Source organism: Malaclemys terrapin, chromosome 2 (assembly GCF_027887155.1).
Source record: "Malaclemys terrapin pileata isolate rMalTer1 chromosome 2, rMalTer1.hap1, whole genome shotgun sequence".
In the NCBI taxonomy this organism is placed as follows: domain Eukaryota; kingdom Metazoa; phylum Chordata; order Testudines; family Emydidae; genus Malaclemys; species Malaclemys terrapin.
Genome location: NC_071506.1, coordinates 42853609 through 42874475, shown reverse-complemented (window position 1 = coordinate 42874475; position 20867 = coordinate 42853609). Strand labels below are relative to the sequence as shown.

Genomic DNA, 20867 nt, shown 5'->3' with positions numbered 1-20867 from the left:
TTCAACCGCGCATGTTCCTGTCGCCCATCCAGCTGTCCTGCACCCGCGCGTGCCCACTTGCCTCTCCCCTCTCTTGAACAGGTTTGCCGGGTGCTGCAGTACGCATGCGCATGCTGCCACCCACAGTATGGCCGTCCTGCTGGGTTCATCCTGGTGTGACACGCAGCCGTCAAGCAATGGCAGTCGCAAAATGCATTGCTGCTTGCCGTTGCGGCCGTGCTTGGAAACCAACCTAGAGAGTGGGTGTAGTGTGAGGTGCTGCCGGGCTGGGGCGCGGAGGGAGGGACCCCCGCTGGGCGGGTAAGTGGGTCACTGGGAGGGGGAGCGGTTAGCGGTTAACCGTGCGTGGTGGGGCCCATCTCCAAGGGTTGGGGGGCGGGGAGCTGCGGGATCCCATCCCCAGAGGGGCGCACTGGCCCCTGAAGCCAGCGTGTCATGGCCAAGAGCCGGGGATGGTGCGGGAGGAGCGGGGTTTTGGGCCAGGCGGCGCTTGAGGGGCTGACCCGGTGAATAACGGCTCGTCGCCGGTAATTCTCTGTCAGCGGCCTGTGCGGGACTCAGTCCGCGAGAAGTCGGAAGTGGAGCTGTGACTCCGAGCTATAGATCTGCCAGCAGGAAAACGGGCAGCATCTGTCCATCCAAGCCCGACTTTCCTCCCCTTGGTGGTCAGTTAGCTCTGCTCCAGATCCATCAATGTCTCACCCACTTACCCAGTTACAGTCTATAAGAGCATTAACTTCTATTGAATAATTTAATTTAAATTACAAGAATTTGCATTTAAGTGTAATGTTTTTTTCCTATGTAGTAGCATATAAGAATTTGTTCCCCTTTGTATTGCCATTCAGTTTGTGTAAATTGATCGAATGTTATCTGCATGTAACTAACCTTAAATGAAATGTTGCTAATTACACCTTGCTCCCAAACTGGCCTTAAAAGGAATAACTGCTAAAAACAAATTCTGAAGTATGGCAATAACATTGCTAGTCTTCACCTTTCACAATTGTAAGAAAAGTTTTAGATAGAAGTATGGGGGTGAAGTTCAGTCGATGATGTCTCTTTAAGCAAGTGTTGACAGAGAGAGGAGCGCTTCTCAGTTTGGGATTATTAGTGAAATTAGTGAAACGTCATACCGAAAAGTTTTCATTTTAAAGCATAGTTTCTCTCCCTTTGGGAGAGAAGTGTCTGTAAATTGTTGCAGAAGGATTACTGAATTCACATCTTAAATACAAATTTGTGCTGTAACTTATAATGTGTAAAAGTAGTATGTGTCAAATATGTGCATGCCAGGTTCAATCTTGCTTTTGACTCTAGTTGTTGGAAAATAGCAAACAATGAATCTAACTTTTAAAAAGTTGCTAGCCCTTTGAGGAAGGATTATTATTATTCAAAATGATCATGACAAATTGAGAATTGGTCTGAAAGCAACAAGGTGAAATTCAGTAAAGATAAATGCAAAATACTACACTTAGGAAGAAAAAATCAATGAACATCTACGGAATGGGGGATAACTGGCTAGGCAATAGTACTGTTGGAAAGAATCTGGGGATTATAGTGGTTCATAAATTGATTGAGTCAACAATGTGATGCAATTGCAAAAAAGGTTAATGTCATTCTGGGTTGTATTAATAAGAGTGTCATATGTAAGATACAGGAGGTTATTGTTCCACTCTTCTTGGCACTGGTGAGGTCCCATCTGGGGTACTGTCTCCAGTTCTGGACTACCACTCTTTAAATAAGATGTGGACAAATTGGACAGAGTCCAAAGGAGACCAACAAAAATAAGAAGTTTAGAATTCCTGACCAATGAGGAAAGTTTAAAGAAACTGAATCTTGAGGAAAGACCTTTAGTCTTGAGGGGGGGAAACCAGCAAATTCACTTTTACTGGCCCTCATTTTAGACCAAAATGTGACACTAGTTCCCCACAGTTTCTTATCCTTCTTATAAACTATGTAAGTCAAAAATAAAGAATTATGAAATATTATGCTAAATAAATAATTTGTCATCTTAAAGTTCCTGTATTAGCTATTCTCTTGTGTCTCTTATTTTTGGGTTATTATCCCACATTTAGCTATCAGCGCACTGAGAGCAATGACTATAAATAAGGATCAACATTCTGACTAGTTGGCACGCATTCTTTCAATATAATATTACAATTATCCTTACATTGGGTTTACCTAGAAGATTTAAAAATGGTCACTTTTTCTTTTTAATAAATTCTGGTTTCATGAGTATTGTTTAGGCTAGGTATCAGAACTCGATTGTTTTTTAGCACTATACACTTGCTTGCAATCATGCTTTTTTAAAAATCTAAACTGCATCTTATGTTCTGGATATAACTTCAGTTAGTTAGATAAGAACGTTTGATCAGTTCAAGCAATTTGACCTTACCAGACTTCAGTTGTAATTATTTTTACATAGTATTGTATTGTTTTTTATTTTTGATTGAATTGATCTGAACATAAGATTTAGAGTCCATTTACAGGAAGAATAAAGCTGTGACCTTGTAAACTCATGTTAACTTACTGGCTTTGTCTTTTAGCTCCGCATAGAGTCTATTTGTTGTACAGTAACTCCTCACTTAAAGTCATCCCGGTTAACTTTGTTTCGTTGCTGATCAATTAGAGAACGGGCTCGTTTAAAGTTGCGCAATGCTCCCTTATAATGTTGTTTGGCAGCCGCCTGCTTTGTCCACTGCTTGCAGGAAGAGCAGCCTGTTGGAGCTAGCTGGTGGGGTCTTGGAACCAGGGTGGACCGGCAGCCCCCCTATCAGCTCCCCGCTCCCCTAAATTTCCTGTGTGGCAGCTGCCCACCAGACTATCAATTGCCGGGCAGTTCAGCTGTCCCTCCCCCCACTGCCATGTGCTGCTCCTGCCCTCTCCCTTGGAGCTGCTCCCGGGAGCCTCCTGCCACAGTTCCCAACCAATGGGAGTTGCGGAGTCGGTGTTCGGGGTGGAGACAGTGCATGGAGACCCCTGGCCCCCCCGCCACAAGGGCCACAGAGATGTGCCTGCCGCTTCTGGGAGCGGCAGTGAGCCAGGACAGGTAAGCCTGTTCCCCAGCATGCTGGAGGTGCGCCTGGGAGGGGGAGGAGTTTCTCAGCAGGGCCCACGGAACCCCTAGAGTCCCCTCAGGCACCCCTAGGGGTATGCAGACCCAAGTTTGAGAAACGCTGATCTAGACCATCCTTGACAGGTTTTTGTCTAACCAGCTCTTAAAAATTTCCAATGATGGAGATTCCACAAGCTCCCTATGCAATTTATTCCAGTGCTTAACTACCCTGACAGTTAGAAAGTTTTTCCTAATGTCCAACCTAAACCTCCTTTTTAAGCTCATTGCTTCTTGTCCTAATAACCTTATCAATACTCCCTCATGAGCTAACCAATTGCAGTACTGGAGGACTGAAGGATGTCTTCCATATCCAGACAGTTCAAGTGGCTTTTCCTAACATAGGAGGATGGGATATCTGAGGCGGAACTCCAGTTATCAATTTCTACATTACTTATTTGGCAAAAACAAGTCTGTGAATCTAGAAGTTGTAACATTGTTTCACGCTGTGAAAGTATCAGGGTGGATTTGATTTAAATTAAATTGATGATTTAAATCACTAGTCAGGAAGACTCGGTTTAATCATGGTTTTCTACATAAAAGTGCATTCTTGTTGGTTGTTATAACCTTAATACACATTCTTCACAGCTCAGAGATAGATGTAGGTTTCATTTTTAGAAGGTACACATTATACATTTTTAAACAGTGATTTATTTTGAAAACTTTTCAGATTAGTTTTACAGCTATATCAAAAATGAATGAATGAATGAATGATTGGTTATTTCATTTACCAAAGGTAATTGAAGCAGATAGTTCACCTCCTAATGACTTCATAAATATCTCCAATTCAACAGGTTAACCATTAATATTTGGAGGATTTTCTTGCCATGCTGTATTAGGAGGAGAACATCACCAGACAGACATTTAAATTGTTTTATTTAACTAAAACAACAACATTAAGTATTCTGGATTTTTTTCTTCAACAGCAAACATATAATATTTTAACAAAACAAGCATATGTCCATCACTTCTCACATTTATCTCCAGACTTCTTCTCCTTGTCCAAAACTATTCCGTTCCATACTATATCATGCCATCCCTACTTCTGCGCTGCTGCTGCCGGCAGCTCTGCCTTCAGAGCTGGGCTGCCAGCCAGCAGCTGGCGCTCTCCAGCTGCCCAGCTCTGAAGGCAGTGCCGCCGCCGCCAGCAGCAGCACGGAAGTAAGGGTAGCAGCCCCACAACTCCCACCCCCAACATAATCTTGTGACCCCCCTCCTCAAACTCCTTTTTGGGTCAGGACTCCCTACATTTATAACACTGTGAAATTTCAGATTTAAATAGCTGAAGTCATGAAATTTACTGTTTTTAAAATCCCATGACCATGAAATTGACAGTATTAATAAATTACAGAATAGCTCCACATCTGTCAGTGTTGGTTATAATTAACATTGCCCCCTAGACTTTCCATTGTAAGACCCTGTTTTCAGTTGGTTATAACTTTTCCAAACTTAAATCATTTGGGCTGAAATTTTCCATGCGGTGTTTGTGCGCCTCTGGCTGTTTTTTAAGCAAAGTTCAGCTAAAACAGTTCAGCCATTTTTTAGAATGAAGTTAGGGAAAAATAAATTGCAACTATTTTTAATATGGGCAAAACATCTGTTTTATTGAGGAGCTCTACAGCCTCCATGCTTTAGAGCAGGGACTTGAAACTTTTTGGGGAGGGAGGTCTCCTGGTGTCAGGGATGTGTCTTTCACCATCACCATGAAAATTTGGTCTAGTTATATGATTCGAAAAACTACAGCTTGCACAAACTCAGAGGTTTGTTAGAGTTTGGCTGTGAAACCAAAGACTCAAAACTGCCCCAGAACAAGCCTAAATAGCAGGAAAAACCCATGAAAACCAGAAAACCTAAGCAGGGGGTGGGGGTTAAATTTCTGCACCATGATGCTGGGGGGGTAGGGTGGGGAGGATTCATAAAAGAAACCCCAGAGGGCCCAGTTTAAAAACAAAAGGGGCGGGGGAAGCTCGTGAGACAAGTGGAAACACCGACAGCCCGTGGCTGCCTAAAAATGCCACCACAACTGCTCAAAAAGCAAGAATACTTAGCAACCTGCACAGAGCATGCTTCAGTCCAGGGCTGCAGGGTCCAAGCAGAACTTTCTTTGTAGTTATTCTTCTTGGCTGTTTCCAGCTGCGGTGGTGCCATGTACAGGAGCTGAGGGCTCCACTGCCTGGGCAATCTTAATTTGGCTCCCTTGTACATATGCATTATGGTACAGTCTGTAAATACATGATCATATACTATTTTTTCTAGACTCACACCTCATTCAGAGAATGGGTTGTTGTTAATGGTTCTTATGAGTATAAAAGGAAACATACATAAAATTAAGTTACCTGTGGTTGACAGATATACATAAAATCATATGGATAAGAAGTACTCAAGGGTGTTTAATACTGTCAGTAAAAGCATTGTTTTACAAATTGGCAGAGTTTTATACAAATAAAGGTAAAGAAACGGAAATCAGGTTCTGACATTTGAACAGCATTTTTTCTGTAATTCATCTTTAAATTTTCAGTTACAGAATAAATCTTCAGTTATTCTCTAAATAATCTCAAAAACATTGTGCAAATGCAGAATTAAACTGCAATCTTTCACAGTGTCCACAAGAATCACATTTTGTAATAGAGTTCAAAACGAGAGAGAACCTACTAAATTAATCCTCTCTATTTTTACCAATGTTTCTGCTTTCAAGATAGAAAGCTCTTTGGGCAAGACCTTTCTTTACCTTGACTGCTTTACTTTTGTGTATTCTGCAGCACCAAGCATTCTGTCAGTGCTAAATAATTAGTTATCAATCAGTTACTAATTGCTGTTTTAACATTATAATAGGTTGGAAGTCTGTGGAAAAGAATGGGTTATGATATTGAGCGTTTTGTTGGCTATGTTAATGAAGGACTTTTATGCTGTATATGCCGAGATGTATTAGAAGATCCCTTACAGGCTCCTTGTGAACATGCTTTCTGTACTGCCTGTATACATGGATGGCTTGTTCATCACAATAATTGCCCTGAAGACAGACAAGCACTTGATATGTCTGTGCTACGACCTCTCTACAGGTACGTAACAAATCTGATTGTTGAAGGGATTTTTCTAAAGCCTGGTTTAGGAAATTAGTTCAGTATAACTATGTCACTCAGGGCTGTGAAAAATCCCACCCCTGAGCCACATGTAGACATCATTAGATGGACGGAAGAATTCTTCCACCTGTAGGGGAGGAAGTCCCATCAGCATAGGTAGTGTCCACAACTGAAACTCTACAGCGGTACAGCTGTGCCACTGTAACATTTTAAGTGTACACATGCCCCTAGTTAGTGCTAAAGACTTACCGGTAGTTTTGGGACCTCTCAATAGCCATTCTTCATGAACTAATTTGCATATTTAATTTTGAACCTTAATATTCTATTATCATAGCTTTCACTACTCCCAAACCCCTGTCATCAAATATAGTTACTTGAATGCTGAAATATTGTGAACAGAGCATTTGACTTTTTTCCTTGTGGAAGGTAGAATCCCTGAAATGTGGCAAAAGTCAACTACTTTTACAGTGTTGCAGGAGTTTAAAGAAGAAGAAGAAACAAAGTAACTCTTTTCTGTATATAGATACATGAAAAATGATCTAAATCGACTTCAGCTTCATTGCAAAAACGGAGAGCATGGTTGTGAAATGGTTTGTTCTCTAGAATCTATAGACAGACATGAGAGAGAATGTGAATACAGCCAGATACCCTGCTCAAATGCTGGTGAGTAAAGCTCAAAGTTGAGCCTTTTGTTCAGAAAATTGGTATCTGGTATACTTAATCACAGTAGGGTGGCAGCGATGGACATTCATTCACTTCTATGTTGAGTTCCACCTTGTGAATTTCTGAGTTCTAGCATGAATATGGTCTAGACCAAAAAAGATTGAAGTAAGCTCTCTTTAGGCAAGGGGGTAGGTACTTCTGCTAGCACATTGCTACACAGACATGGCCTCTGCAATATGGTTGCTTCAGTTTAACTGGCAAAACAGAACAAAAAAAGAGCCAAATAAAAATTCAAAAGATAATAGCATGATAAGCGCTTGAGAGTTTGCAGAAATTTTTTTAGACAATGGATTTGCTCTCTGTTGTAATGATGATTGTCATCCATCATCAGTTTTTCCTTTTCATGTGAAAATTAACCAGAATGAATTTGAATACTGGACCCCTAATTTATCAGAATACACAGCAGTGCATGGTTTTTGCTTTCTGCCAAGGTATGATTTGTCTAATATTCAGCTTTTATTACTCATCTGATTGTGGTTTTTTGCATGTGATGATTGAACCAGCTTTTTGGCCAATTTAGCATTTATTATATTAAACAGGATTACACTATAACTTGCTGCTTTGCTCCTTTTCCAGAAGGTATCTCAAACTTTAGCCAGTGTAGGTAAGGCTGAGTATGTATCTGAGAAACCACTGTTTGGTGCTTAATATGGGACAGGAAATAAGGATTTCTGCGTTCTGTTCCCAGTTCTTGCCCAGCCTTGGGCAAGTTATTTACATTTGTGTGTTTCTTAATCTGTAAAATGGGAGTAATAGCTCTTTCAGAGAGGTAATGTGAGGCTTTTGAAATCTTCCAGTGAAAGGTGATATGAAAATGCAAAATATTTTTATTAAATTATATAGGTGTTTGTCTTAATCAGACGTGCACACACTCTGAAACCTACCACTTGCAAGGTTTTTACGGCACATTTTTGTTTGTGCTTGTAGTTAGGCCACCTCTACTAGGTGATATTTTCTGCTTGTCTTTACCAGCCTGTCTGCAATACACTGCACTTGATCATGCTGCCTTTTATCTCAGACTTGTCAGGTGGGCAACCCATTACTTGAAGTCAGAAATGTGCACAACCTACTTACTTTTATAATAAATGTAAGAGTAAAAATTTATACTATTATTACATTTGACCTCACAAACTTTGAAGGCTTTTGACATCCCTAAGTTATTTTCAATTTCCCCCCACCCCCGCTTTAGAACTGTAAATAAAATGTAATTGCCTCACAACCCTCCTGATTCCTTTTGGCCCCCACCCTGCAGGAGTCGCAACCCATTGGTTGAGAAATACTAGTCTAGTAGTAGGTAAGGCACAAGTGTAGCAGTGAAGAGAACCAGGTTCTAGTCCCAGCTCTGTCGTTGATTTGCTGTGTGATCTTGGACAAGTTGCTAAGGTCCAAAATTTTCTCTAACCTTGGGTGCCAAATTTTTGATACTCAAGCTTTGTCTAAACTGGCATTTTTCGTAATATCTCCATCCATTTCTGTTGGTGGTGGAGTAGGGCTGGTGGGAACATAGTGTAGGCCAGCTGCCAGTATTTTTTCAACTATCCATGACTTACACTAGTGTTACCACCAGTGTTAGAGCAATGATGGGAGACTTGAGCAAAAAGTTTTAATGTAAACAAGGCTTTGGGACCTATAGGTGTATCTCTTCATGCTGTAAGGGAATCACTTTGTTTTGACAGATTTGCATATGATCAGTCTATGCTCTATGGTTTGTTTGCTTGCTTGGGTGTTTTTGCCTGGAATGGACTATGCTTCTGTTAATTGCAAGTGATTTAATATTGCCTTAATTTACTGTTTCCTGATCAGGTTGTCCAGTTCAGATTGAACGACGTAACTTAGATAGCCATTTGGCGGTGTGTGAATACCGGAGCCGTGAATGCCCTAATGGTTGTGGTTATACCATTTTCAGGGCAGAAGACACGCAGCATAATTGTGTAGCAGAGCTAAGAACAGAACTAGAACTGCTCCGGTAAAATACTACTTCTGTTTCCTGGGTATTTGTGTTTAACCTGGGCCTAAAATCACTGCACATAAGACACGGTTCCAAGTACTAGCTCTGTTTAATTCTGATATCTAACCCATAATGTGTAAATCACTTGGTATTAACTGGTGAGGATATTTTTAAAACGCCATTACACACTTTAAACTCTTACTGCACTTTTAGTCTGAGTCAGTTAAATTAATTTGATTAGCCCAGAACCCTAATGAATAGGGATTGCAATTATCCAAAATTATGTCATGGTTACATGAAAAAGTGAAATACATACAAAGAACTAGACTGAGGCCATTAAACCTTTTCACTTTTTACCTTAGTCTGATATGAACCCAGAGCCAAATTATGAAGTAATATTTATTATTTAAGATTTTTAAAACACTTTGGAGATGAAAAACTCCAATTATATTTGGCAGTTATAAAGTTATCAGAGATGAGAGAGGCAGGTGACCTACGAGTTCAAGCTTGTACTTAGGCCTAAAATGCTGGAAGACTACTAATACTTATCAGCGTTGGTCTTTACCTTCTGTCTGTCCCTCTCTTTCTTCTTGCCTCTGTTCCTCTTCCAGTTTATCATTTCCATGATCTTCCAGCAGTTTTGTACCTCTTCCCACCCCTTCCTGCTGGTACCTTCTCTCTTGCTCCTTTGGTCAGTGGAGGCCCCAGCTCTCCTGCACTTTGCTGGTGACCCAGGTTCAGTTCCTGGTAAGTGCAGCAGGAAACAAGTGAACTTTCCTGATACCAATAAAATGCCAAACTGCTGTTCAAAACTCAAAAGGTTAACCTGTTAATGTTTCAGTTTTGGCTATGACTGTGTTTAATAACTAAATGATACTAGTTTCCTTCTCCCACAACTACTGTAATTTCACATCCACAATAAACCAAAAAGTGCTGATCCAAATGCTGCTAGATGGTATGCTATCCTGAACTTAACCTGTAGCTTTCTGTATTATGTCCTTGTTTCAGAATTCCATTCTCCTTGGGTTAAGTGGAATGACACAGAGTGAGGCATATTCATGCTTTTTATTTTGAGACATGTATTACGTTTCTCTTAAACTTCTGCACAAAGTTACCATATACTCTTAAAATAAAATTAATCAAAATGACAGTTATATATTTGGATGAAAGGAAATAAACCATCCAAAGCCAAAAAAAAGTTAGTCTATAGCTTCTGGAATTATTTCAGAAACATCTATCTTGGAGTTCTGTATCGCTGCCCATCACCATAAGATTTGAGTACAAAGAATCCCTGATGTTGATGCCAGGACTAGAACTTGCACATTCTATCGAGAGATTAAAACCCCTAAATAGGTACATACTGAGCAAGAATACTGTTTGTTGGTAAAACAAACTCAGCTGTGTAACACAAGACTATAGCAGAGCTTTAATTTAGGACTAGATCCAGGCAAATCACAATTTTTTTTTTTAAACTCATTTTGTGTTTGTTTTAATTTTGAACATTTTTAATGTTTAATTTAATTATTTTAAATAAAATTAAAGGAAATTTCTAAAGAAAAGGTAGTTTAAATTTTTCAATTTTTTTGTTTAAATCTAGAAAGTGTCTAAAATGAAACATTTTGATTTGGGCGGAGAATTTGCTTCAGTTTTTTTTTCCCCCTTTACTGAAGCAACTTAGTGAAATCAGCATGAATTTGCAAAATCTTTTGGTGTTGTTGAATCTACATTTTTTTTCTCCTGAGGAAAAAAGTTTTGGTCGAAAAATTTCACCCAGTTGTATTCGGGAACAATGTGGCTATTTGGCAGCAGTAGTTACTCTGGTACTTGAAAGTCACAGGTATAATGGTTAGGTTTAAAAAGGAAAAATACACTTTTTTAGGTCAGAAATGATCTGCAGAGTGGAGGAGGCAAAGCATGAAATGGAGTCCAGATTAGATTCACAGAGAAGGCATATGGTGCAAAAAGAGAGTCTTCTGCAAAATGAAATTGAAGAACTAAAGGTAAATAAGTTCCAGTGTCATTTGTAGAAATGTGTTTTTGTTTTCTACCCCTCTCCCAACAGTCTACTTTTTTTGCCTTTTCAAGTAGTGGGGAGTTTGTTATCCTAATTCACTAGAGAAGATACAATTCTACATTCCAATGGTCTGAACCTTTCCTTTTCAAATAATTGCAGTGTTGTGGCCCTGGTAAAGCTCCCCTGCTAGACACTCACCAGGCTGCTGTTTTGGGCCCACATGTTGGGGCCGTGTGCTTTTAAGCTTCCCTGTGTCTCAGTAGGCTCCAACAGTCTCTTTATTGGCCTTTCTGGCACAGGTTTTCTGTCAGTTACCCCTTCGGAGAATTGGCATCTAGGAGTTCAGCTTCACTAGGCCCCTACAAGTAGTGCTGACCCCAAGATATCCCAGTATGTTAAGCACATCCTTGGCCACAGTTCCACTGTATAGGCACTCTAGCAGACACTTCAACTCTTTAGGGATATGTGATAATTGAAACACTCCAAATTAGTAAATTTCTTACCTGATGGTAATTCCCTTTCTGCTAGCAGTATCTCCCACAATGAGGGATAGCTCAGTGGTTTGAGCATTGGCGCGCTAAACCCAGGGTTGTGAGCTCAATCCTTGAGGGGGCCATTTAGGGATCTGGGGCAAAAATTGGTCCTGCTAGTGAAGGCAGGGGACTGAACTTGATGACCTTTCAAGGTCCCTTCCAGCTCTATGAGATAGGTATATCTCCATATATTATAAGATGTATGGGCTAGTCCCCTCCTGACTGCAGTTTCTGGAGGCAGTTCAAAGCGGTAGCACAGCCTGTGCGAGCCATGCCCTCTTATCCAGCCTGCTGACAGATGATTCATTCCAAAGCTGTGTAAAAACTCATAGAATATGATTAGTAACAGTAACTTCAGTGCTAGACAATAAGTGGGCTACAGCCTATAAATATAACTATCAAAATTAAATACTGTCTCCTGGGTAGGATCCCAACCAGGGAGAATAGAATTGTGGGAGATGCTGCTAGCAGAAAGGAAAGTAACAGGTAAGAAATTTACCATTCTGCAGCTCAGTCTCCCACAATTCTGATACATATGGAAATTAATGAACAATGAACAGAAATGGCGGGGGGAGATAAGAAAAACAGAATGAGATAGGGAAGATCCCCCCTGAGTTAATTGCCCAAAATAGCAATGCTATTCCTAGCCCAATGCCTGCAGCATCTTCCTGCCAAAGAAGACCTCCACAGAGAACAGAAAGTCAATTTAGGGTGTACTAAATGTGTTAACCTATAACCATATTGCTGCCCTGCAGCTCTCAACAGTGGAAGCACAAGCTCTTTCCACCAACGTCTTCATAGATATTGTGGAGTGTGCCTTTGTGTCTTTATAATGCATAGCTTGATCCATCTAGCTAGTAATAGCTTGAATACCCTGAGCCCTTGGCACTTTGGATGAAAAGAGACAAATAAGGAGCCTGATCTTCTTGTCAATTTGGTATGCTTGACGTAGATCTTTACTGCTCTTCTAATGTCCAACATGTGACACGGTTTTTCTGTCGGGAGCTCTGGCTTTTACAGAATGAAGGGAGGACAATCTCCTGTGTGGCATGGAAAGATGAATTCACCTTAGGCAAAAAATGATTCTGGTATTCTTAGTACCACCTTGTCATCATGAAACCCCCAGTGGCATTCCTGTATGGCTAGAGCTGCCTGTTCAGAAACTCATCTAGTAGACATGATGATGACCTAAAAAAGAGTTTTGATAGGTGGAATGGAGATATTGATGTCAGCAGCCCAAAAGGATGTGTAGTTAGGTCTTTTGGAAAGATTGGTTTAACCACAAGTTTAGTCAGTCTGACTACTCTGAGAAATCTGGATATCTGAGGGTTCTCTGTCAAGAAGTCAGAGGATGTGGTGAATAGGATACTCCTACAGCTGACATCAGGCACTATGGAGCTAGTCCCTTGTCTGTGCCTTTCTGAAGAAAGTCCAGAATAAGTGGGATATCAGGATCCTTTGGATTTTTGTTGTTATTGACACCACACACTAAATCTAGTTTGGATAGAGGAGTAGGTCTTTAGGGTTGAAGCTCACCTGGAACCTGGAGGAGAATATTGTTCCATCTCTTTGAAGGATAGTTCTAGTGTGGCTAATGCTTCCCTCTTGATTGCAGGCTATCAGTTGTAGATGCTCAAGATAGAGTAATGGGCTTTGTTAAAGGATGGTCTGGTCTCACTGGTAGCTACAGTGGCAGTTCCAATTTCAGTTCTCTCAGATCAGAGAGCCATGCATCTGCTTGGCCAGCATGGAGCTAGCACTGTCACCTTTGCTTCTTCTTGCCTTACCTTATTTTCTGGATCACCTTTCTTAGACGTGGGAAGGCGTATAGAAGGCCTTGCGGCCATATGTGCAAAGAAACAACCACCCCCAGGGATTTGGGGCCTGCTTCCCTGATGAAGTACTTTGGCTGCCTTGTCGTCTTGTTATTGGCAAACAGGTTGACTGCCAGAATGATGAACTTCTGCAAAATCCTAATAAAGATTTCATGATCCAGACACCACTCTGAGTTGTTGACGGTGCATCTGGTGAGTCAGTCTGCCTTTTAGTTCAGCTATCCTTTTATGTGTTTTGCTCTTATAGAGTTCTCTGCCATCATTTCTGTGTGTAGAGTTACACTCATTGTTTCCACTTGGTTGTTGACATATGGCACAATGGTCATGTTGGCCAACTGGATCAGAATATTTTCATCCTCTAGATAGTTCTGGAACCTCTGTTGGGCTAGCTTGAGAGCTCTGAGCATCAATAGGTTGATGCTCTGGTTCCTTTCCCCTGGTGTTCCAGGTGCCTTGCACTGTTCTGTTCCCCTGCTGTGCTTTCCATCCTGTCAGGCTGGCATTGGCTGTGAGTACTTATGGGTCTGGAAGGCATATGGAAAGTCCCTTGCAGACATTCTCTGAGATTGTCCACCATCTTAGAGAGTTCACCATCTGGTTGGGAACTGGGAACTGATCTTGCATGTTTTCTGGTGAATGGTTCCATGCTTTTAGGAAAAAGACCTGAAGGCATCTGATATGGGACCTTGCCCACAGAGTGATTCCTATATTTGAAACCAGGAGGCCCAGTAGTTGTAAATATTGAGCTATGGGTGGAGTTGTACACTTTACCAACATGCAGGTTCTGGATCTGGTTGAATATGTCTAGTGATGGGTAGAATCATAGAACCATAGGGTTAGAATGGACTCCAAGGGTCATCTAGTCTAACCCCCTGCAGGATTTGTTGTGTCTAAACCATACAAAACAGATGGCTATCCACCTCTTTTTGAAAAGCTCCAGCGAAGGAGTATCCATGACTTCCCTAGGCAGTTACACCTCTACCCCAATATAACGTGGTCCTCGGGAGCAAAAAAATCTCATCGTGTTATAGGTGAGACTGCGTTATATCGGGGTAGGGAGAGGAACCGCTCCCCGCCCCAGCTAACCTCCGCTCTGCCTCCGCCTCCTCCCTGAGCACGCCGCCACTGCTCTGCTTCTCCCTCCCTTCCAGGCTTGCTGCGCCAATCAGCTGTTTGGCCCGGCAAGCCTGGAAATGGGGGGTGGGGGAGAAGCAGAGCGGTTGTGGTTCGCTCAGGGGAGGAGGTGGAGATGAGCTGGAGCGGGAAGCAGTTCCTCTGAGGCCCTCTCTGGGGCCCTCCCATCCCAGCTCACCTCTGTTCCACCTCCTCCCCTGAGCGTGCCGAAGCTCCGCTTCTCCCCCCTCCCTCCCAGGCTTGCCGTGCCAATCAGCTTTTTGGTGCAGCAAGCCTGGGAGGGAAGAGAAGCGGAGCTGAGAGGCGTGCTCGTGGAGGGAGGAGGTGGAGCGGTGAGCTGGGGCAGGGAACGGTTCCTCTGTGCCCCTCCCCTTACTTGCTGCGGCCTCCCTGCCCCAGCTCACCTCCTCTCCGCCTCCTCCCATGAGCGCGCCGCAGCTCCGCTTCTCCTTCCTCCCAGGCTTGCCGCGCCAAACAGCTGATTGGCGCAGCAAGCCTGGGAGGGAGGAGAAGCGGAGCTGCAGCGCACTCGTGGGAAGAGGCGGAGGCAAGCTGGAGCTGGGGGGCTCCGGGGAGGGCCGCAGCAAATAACAGGCAGGCGCAGAGAAACTGCTTGTGGTAACACGAATTTGGATATAATGAGGTAAAGCAGCCCCATCCCCTGGAGCGCTGCTTTATTGCATTATATCCGAATTCGCGTTATATAGGACTGCATTATATCGGGGTAGAGGTGTAGTTCCACTGTCCTTCTGTTCTTACAGTTAGGAAATTTTTCCTAGGATTTAATCTAAAATGAATATGCTGTAGTTTTGAAAGGGTTATCTAGGAAGGGATACAGTTAAGTGCCTTGAGACCTGAGTCTGGCATCTTCGTGAAGATCCTAGGAGCTGAATGGGAGCATTTGGTACTGGTAGCAGGCTGTGCTGTACATAAATCTTAGCAGTCTGTAGTGGTATAGTCATATGGGAATGTAGAGATATGCATCTGCTAGATCCACAGAAGCAAGAAAGTCCCCTTGAGACAGGGATGCCACCGTTGAAGCTAGGGTCTCCATCCAGAATCTCACTTTCTTCATCCATTTATTGAGTTGCTTGAGATCTAGGACAACTCTGAGTCCCCATATGCTTCTGAATAATGAAGAAAATGGAGTATAGTCCTAAGAATCTTCTGAGGGAAACCTTTTTATTGCTCCTACATCCAGGAATAAAATAATAAGATATCAAGAAAAGTTGGGAGCAAAGTGAACCATCGTTTGACTGCAGCTGTAGAGGCAGAAAATCTGTCAGCAGGCTGGAGAAGGGGATGTGGCTAACATGGGCTGTGTGACAACTTTGAAACAGTTCCAGAAAATGCAGATGGAAGGGGAATAGCCCATACATTGCAGAATTTGCAAAGGTTCCAAAGCCAATCACTGTTTACTTTAGATAGTATCGGAAATATACAGATCTAGACAAAATAATAAAATACCTATCCACATTTCCCTTCCTCAGATTTTTGAGCATTCTTTGGGCTTAGGTCAGAGGCCTCTCTGGTGTCCAGGATCCTTCCTCTACTCCACATGGCTTCTTGGCTGGATGATGGAGTTTGTCTGTGTGTCTGACTCTCAGATCCCTGCAGCAGTACCCTTCCTTTCTCTCCAGTGGCTGGTGACAGACCTTCTCTCTAATAACCTCCAGTCCCCTGTGTCAGGTGACCCACCCATCGCCTTGTCAAGTGATCAGCCCCCCACATCTGTTGCTAAGTTACCACACCCCTGGAGTTCAGAGTTGGCTTGCATGGGGAAGCAGCCATCTCTTTGTCAAAGCTGAACAACCCTCCATTGTTAGCTCTGTGCAAGTTGCAAGAATTTCTCTTGTCACCTTCTGTGGGTTTTAGCTCAGTATGGAGGCAAAAGACAGCAGAGAAGGCAAACAAGTCACACATTCCAAATGGAGTTTGCAGTTTGACACAGATGTGCAGAGAGAGTCCCCAGTATCAAACAGGAGTCATAAGCTGTACATAGTCGTATTCCCCAATTTGTAACATGCAGCATCTGTTTAAATCTGGGCGCTTTAACTACAAGACACATCACTGCAAGGCAGATATACAGTACTTTAAAAAAACAGCTCCTCTGCTCATATTATTTTAAAATAGCTCAGTGTGGATGGAAATATAGGAACCTGTGTTCTGATCCTACACTCGCACACTGCAGTCAGTGATGCTTCATGTGAAAGTAAGGGTCTGCTGCCCACATGGATCCAGTTGCTGGATCAGGGTCCCGTACTCTAACATAGTGTTTGAAACCAGTTTAGCTAGAGCTGTGTTCAGACTATGTACTAACTTGCTTCAAAACCCAATGGGGTTAAGGCCAAAGTAAAAAGCAGTGGGGAGAGAATGTATTATCTAACCCATTCATCCAGCTTTTATCCTGTAACAGGAAAAAAATAACCATTAAAACCCAAGACCGTTGAGCCTTTGTATGTTTTAAGGTTTCTTTGTATTGGTTTTGAATTCAAATATTGGAAGATCATTTCTGCAAGTAAGTCACACAGCTCTGTCCTGAACACTTTTGGTTTTTGGAATAATGTTCATTTGGGTTTTAAGATAGAGAACATAACCAGGAGCCAGTGAAATCCACTGGTACATCTGTGATCAGTCGGATTTGCACTGTCTCTCATGGCTCTCGCAGACTGGAATATTTGAAATGTGTGCCACAGCAAGCAGAAACTGCTGCAAATCAGCAAAATTAAATTTGTTTAGTGGTTTATCAAAAATTGCAGATTATTTCAGCTGTGCCTGGTCTTCATTATTTCTTCTCCTATATGCAGTAGTCATTTCAGCTTCAGTACCACCATTATTGGAAATGTATTTATATGATCTCTTATTCTAGTCTGTTTTCACACATGCTTTTTAGAGTCAGATGTCACGAATGATGTCTGAAGTGCGCTCCCTTATGGCTGCAGAGAGACAGCATCGTCAAGAGCTGGAGCAAGCAGAGCTTGAAAAGCGTGAATTAATGGAGCTGCTGAAAGGCCTACAGAAAGACTGCCGATTAAATAATACAGAAGGAAACAAGAAATCAACAAACTTTCGCCCTCTAACACGACTGGAGAGTGTGAAACGAAAACCCAGGGAAGTTACAGTCATCTAAACAAAAGTAAGCTCACAGACATATAGGATTCTGCTTCCTGTGAACAGTTAGCAAACTTCGTATTAGTTCTAAATGACCTCTTTTCTATCTAAAGTCTGAATGGATCAAAAAGAGTGGGGGAAAACACAAGTTTTTATATCTAGCATACTTTGCATACTATGCAAATAGTAAAACTAGTTTTTAGGCATTTGGGGGAAGTTGTAGGCCCAATATTAGTTTTTAAATGTCCATTAATAGTATATTGGGCATTACAACATGCATTGAAAAGGACATTTTCAACTAATATTTTCATATACCAGGAGCTCTTAATCTTGGTCCTCCCTGGATTATTTACAATAGCTTCCTTACAGACCTGAAAACTAGAACTGCAACTAGATGACATGGAATTTTTTTTCACTGCTACTGCAATTTCAGCGCAGTTAAAGCTGGTATATGACACCTCTTTTTTCTTACGTGTGTATAAGCATAATGAATGATAGCAGCTGGAGTGTATTCTAAGAATAGGACTAATTCTAGGAATAGTATTTAAGTACTTCAGTCAAACCAGCAGGGGAAACTAACAAATTTGGAGATAGTTGTGTCCTATAAAAACACTGTACATCACAAAGGAATAGTGGCTTAAATATTTGTAATTCCATACAGTTGCCACCAGCATACAACAGCTTTAAACTAGGTCAGTTTGGACTTTAGAGTATTTGGCAGTTTTCCTTTAATCTCCAACCCCTTCTTAGTTTTTCATCAAGCTAGCTGTTACTAAAACCCATGATAGTGCAGAATTTTAGCAATGCAGTCCAACTCACTGCCAAGCTGTCTAGAATTCTCCTTCATCTGTTTCCATCATGAAGGAGCTTGCAGAAGATTACATGTTCATGTTGAAAACTTGTAGGCATTTGTATTGATCAGGATCGCTTAAATACTGTTATTGCCCTTTCTTGCACAGCCAATGCTTTTATAATATTTGCATTACACAGTGAAGATTAGTGCATATTCAGAGTTCTGCTTGTTATCACAGTCTGGGTGAATTGTGTATACATTTCCTTGGTGTGAGCAATCTATTAGCTGTTTTTACAAGGACTCTAAGGTTTAATAATGCTGACTATAGAAAGATATACATGTCTTTGTAAAGCATGTTAAAAGCACCTGTTGAACGTCTTTAATTTTCTTTTAACAGGTATGATAAAAGCTACTTGAATGTTGTTTTACCCACAACAGACCTCAATTTTATACAAAGGACATATGATCAGGTGGACTTCTATATTGATACTAAAATCTGGAACTATACAATGGCAATAATAGACCCACGGATCTTGAATCATGGGGTTTCTTACATTTGAGGACTGCAGGACACTTTGCCATATTTGAGCTCTCCAAATTTCTAGACAGTTAGACCCTAAGCATGTGGGTGAAACCCACCAGCCAGACATCTGAAATATATGCATGATGAAAGAGAGCCCCATGATGTTACAAGGGTTTATGTAAGTCTCCATGCCTGGTCTGATTATTTTTTTCCCCTACTGAACTTAATACTAACAACATACTGAAAGAAACAAGTAGATTGTTAGTAAGTGCAGTAAATCTGTCTTGGAAGCAGAATTAGCACTTAGTGATTAAGACCTGAGGATATCACTAATCTCTCTCAAATATTTTATTAATTTAGTACATTGTAGTTTCACTTAATCCAGCTAACCCAATAACTTAAATTGAGTCAGCACATCTTTCAAGACACAGCCCTCTCTGACTCTTGCACCATCAATTCCCATTCACCCTTGCAGCTCAGTTTTTTTCATAGAAGCATACAGTTTCTATGGAGCAAGTAGTGAGCCAGACTAGATTGCTGTTGCTGCATATAATTGCTTTCTTTATTGAAATGTAGCAGTAGAATAGTGTTCAATGAGTGCCTGTTGGTTTCAATTACCCTTCTGAATGCAAGACTTTCAGGAGAACCCTACATCTGCTTTTTAACTGAGTTTCAATGTACCAGTTTGCTTGTAAGCGTCCATGTAATTTTAGTTAGGCTGATTCTAATATTAAGTTAAATTTTCATCTCAATCATTATTGTTCATGTGTGTTAGCAGATGGTTAGCTTAACATCCCAATTGCATGGCAAATTTATTTTCCTTATTAGTAGCGGACAAGTGAATTATGTAGCCAGGTAACGTATGCAATTATTGTAAAAATTTTAGTTGCAAAATTATTGTATTTTTTACATCTTAAACATTCTTAGGTGCTTTAAGAAGTTTTTTTTAAAAGGGGCCCTCAGACAGTGAACAGGTCCTGGAATACACTAAAATAAGAATCCTTGTGAAATTTGCTACACTCTTCCCCTGGGATGTGGTTTTGATAGTGCTTCTCTACAGATTATTTGTTAAGAGTCCTGGATAACTTATGGAGAATGGCGCCAGCATTTTCCTTTCTCATGAACATCTTTTGGATAGACCCATACAGTTTATCCTTGGTATGTAGGGGGGGGTCTTTTGCAGTTTTCTCATATTGACAGATGCCTTTCTAAATACCTTTAAGTCTATGCAACTTTTATATGAACAAACGAACTTTAAAATGTCTTCCAGCCACATCGTTCATTGCCAAGCTGAAATTAGATTTTTTTCCCCCCATTTAATAAAAAATGGGAAATGGGCTCAAAAGTGGCATTTGGGGGCTAAATGTCATATTGTGTCTAGAAGAGAGCTAACAGGTAGCTTGTAACCATTTGATTTGCACTTTGTATAAAAGTTGAGCTACTCAAGTGTTCATAAAAGTAGTTATTCATTTTGCTTCTCTTTTCATTATGAAAGATCAGATATCCTCCCCTTGCTTAATAAAATAGTGAGACATACATACAAATAAACTTGCTCTCATTATTTCCCGTGTACTTCACTCAACATGCAGGAAAATGAGGGACTAAAGTACTATAATAGGGGACAGGTACTTTATTAAAAGGGACATAAGGAATAGGGGTCATAGCTAAAGGTCTTTGTCTGACCCATGACTGGGATACATTAAATAATAGACAGGGCTAGCATTTGATCAAAACAGCGCTGTCCTCAAAGACTTTGCATCTCCTCTTCACGGATGGGAGTTCTTGCTGCCATTGTCTCTGGGGTGTAGGCAAAGGCAAGCAGCCATGCTGAAGGGGAGATGGCACAAGCCTCAGAAGTTACAGGTGTCTAGGGTGCAGTAGGGAGGGGTTCTAGGTCCTGCTTAGCAGGTATTGATTCAGGATAAACAGAACTTGCTATCCACTGCTTAAAGGGTTCTCATCACAAAATGTATTGCAGTAAGGCCTAAAGACCCCTTCTGTTGTGGGTAGGCCTTTGTGTTGGAAACTATATAAAAACAGGATGCCTCAGTCTCTGCCACCCACGAG

At 41.4% G+C, this 20867-nt stretch overlaps 1 protein-coding gene across 2 annotated transcripts; it reads left to right on the top strand.

Annotated features, from left to right (window-relative positions):
- The first annotated feature begins 150 nt into the window (after window positions 1-150).
- Window positions 151-20269, top strand: LOC128831181 (RING finger protein 151-like). 2 transcript variants are annotated; one of them, XM_054017415.1, is made up of 7 exons: window positions 151-239; window positions 5939-6165; window positions 6710-6849; window positions 8713-8875; window positions 10737-10857; window positions 17267-17509; window positions 18675-20269. In XM_054017415.1, the coding sequence occupies exons 2-6, from the start codon at window positions 5960-5962 to the stop codon at window positions 17501-17503; spliced, it is 867 nt and encodes a 288-aa protein (XP_053873390.1). In that variant the 5' UTR covers window positions 151-239; window positions 5939-5959; the 3' UTR covers window positions 17504-17509; window positions 18675-20269. The 2 variants fall into 2 exon arrangements, with proteins under 2 accessions (XP_053873390.1, XP_053873391.1); XM_054017416.1 differs by lacking the exon at window positions 151-239 and adding an exon at window positions 257-300.
- Window positions 20270-20867: the final 598 nt, after the last annotated feature.

Coding starts and splice junctions, on each gene's coding strand:
- LOC128831181 (XM_054017415.1), top strand. CDS start 5,960: ATGGGTTATGATATTGAGCGTTTTGTTGGCTATGTTAATGAAGGACTT. Junction 6,850..8,712: donor GATACCCTGCTCAAATGCTG/GTGAGTAAAGCT, acceptor TTTCCTGATCAG/GTTGTCCAGTTCAGATTGAA. Junction 10,858..17,266: donor ATGAAATTGAAGAACTAAAG/GTAAATAAGTTC, acceptor CATGCTTTTTAG/AGTCAGATGTCACGAATGAT.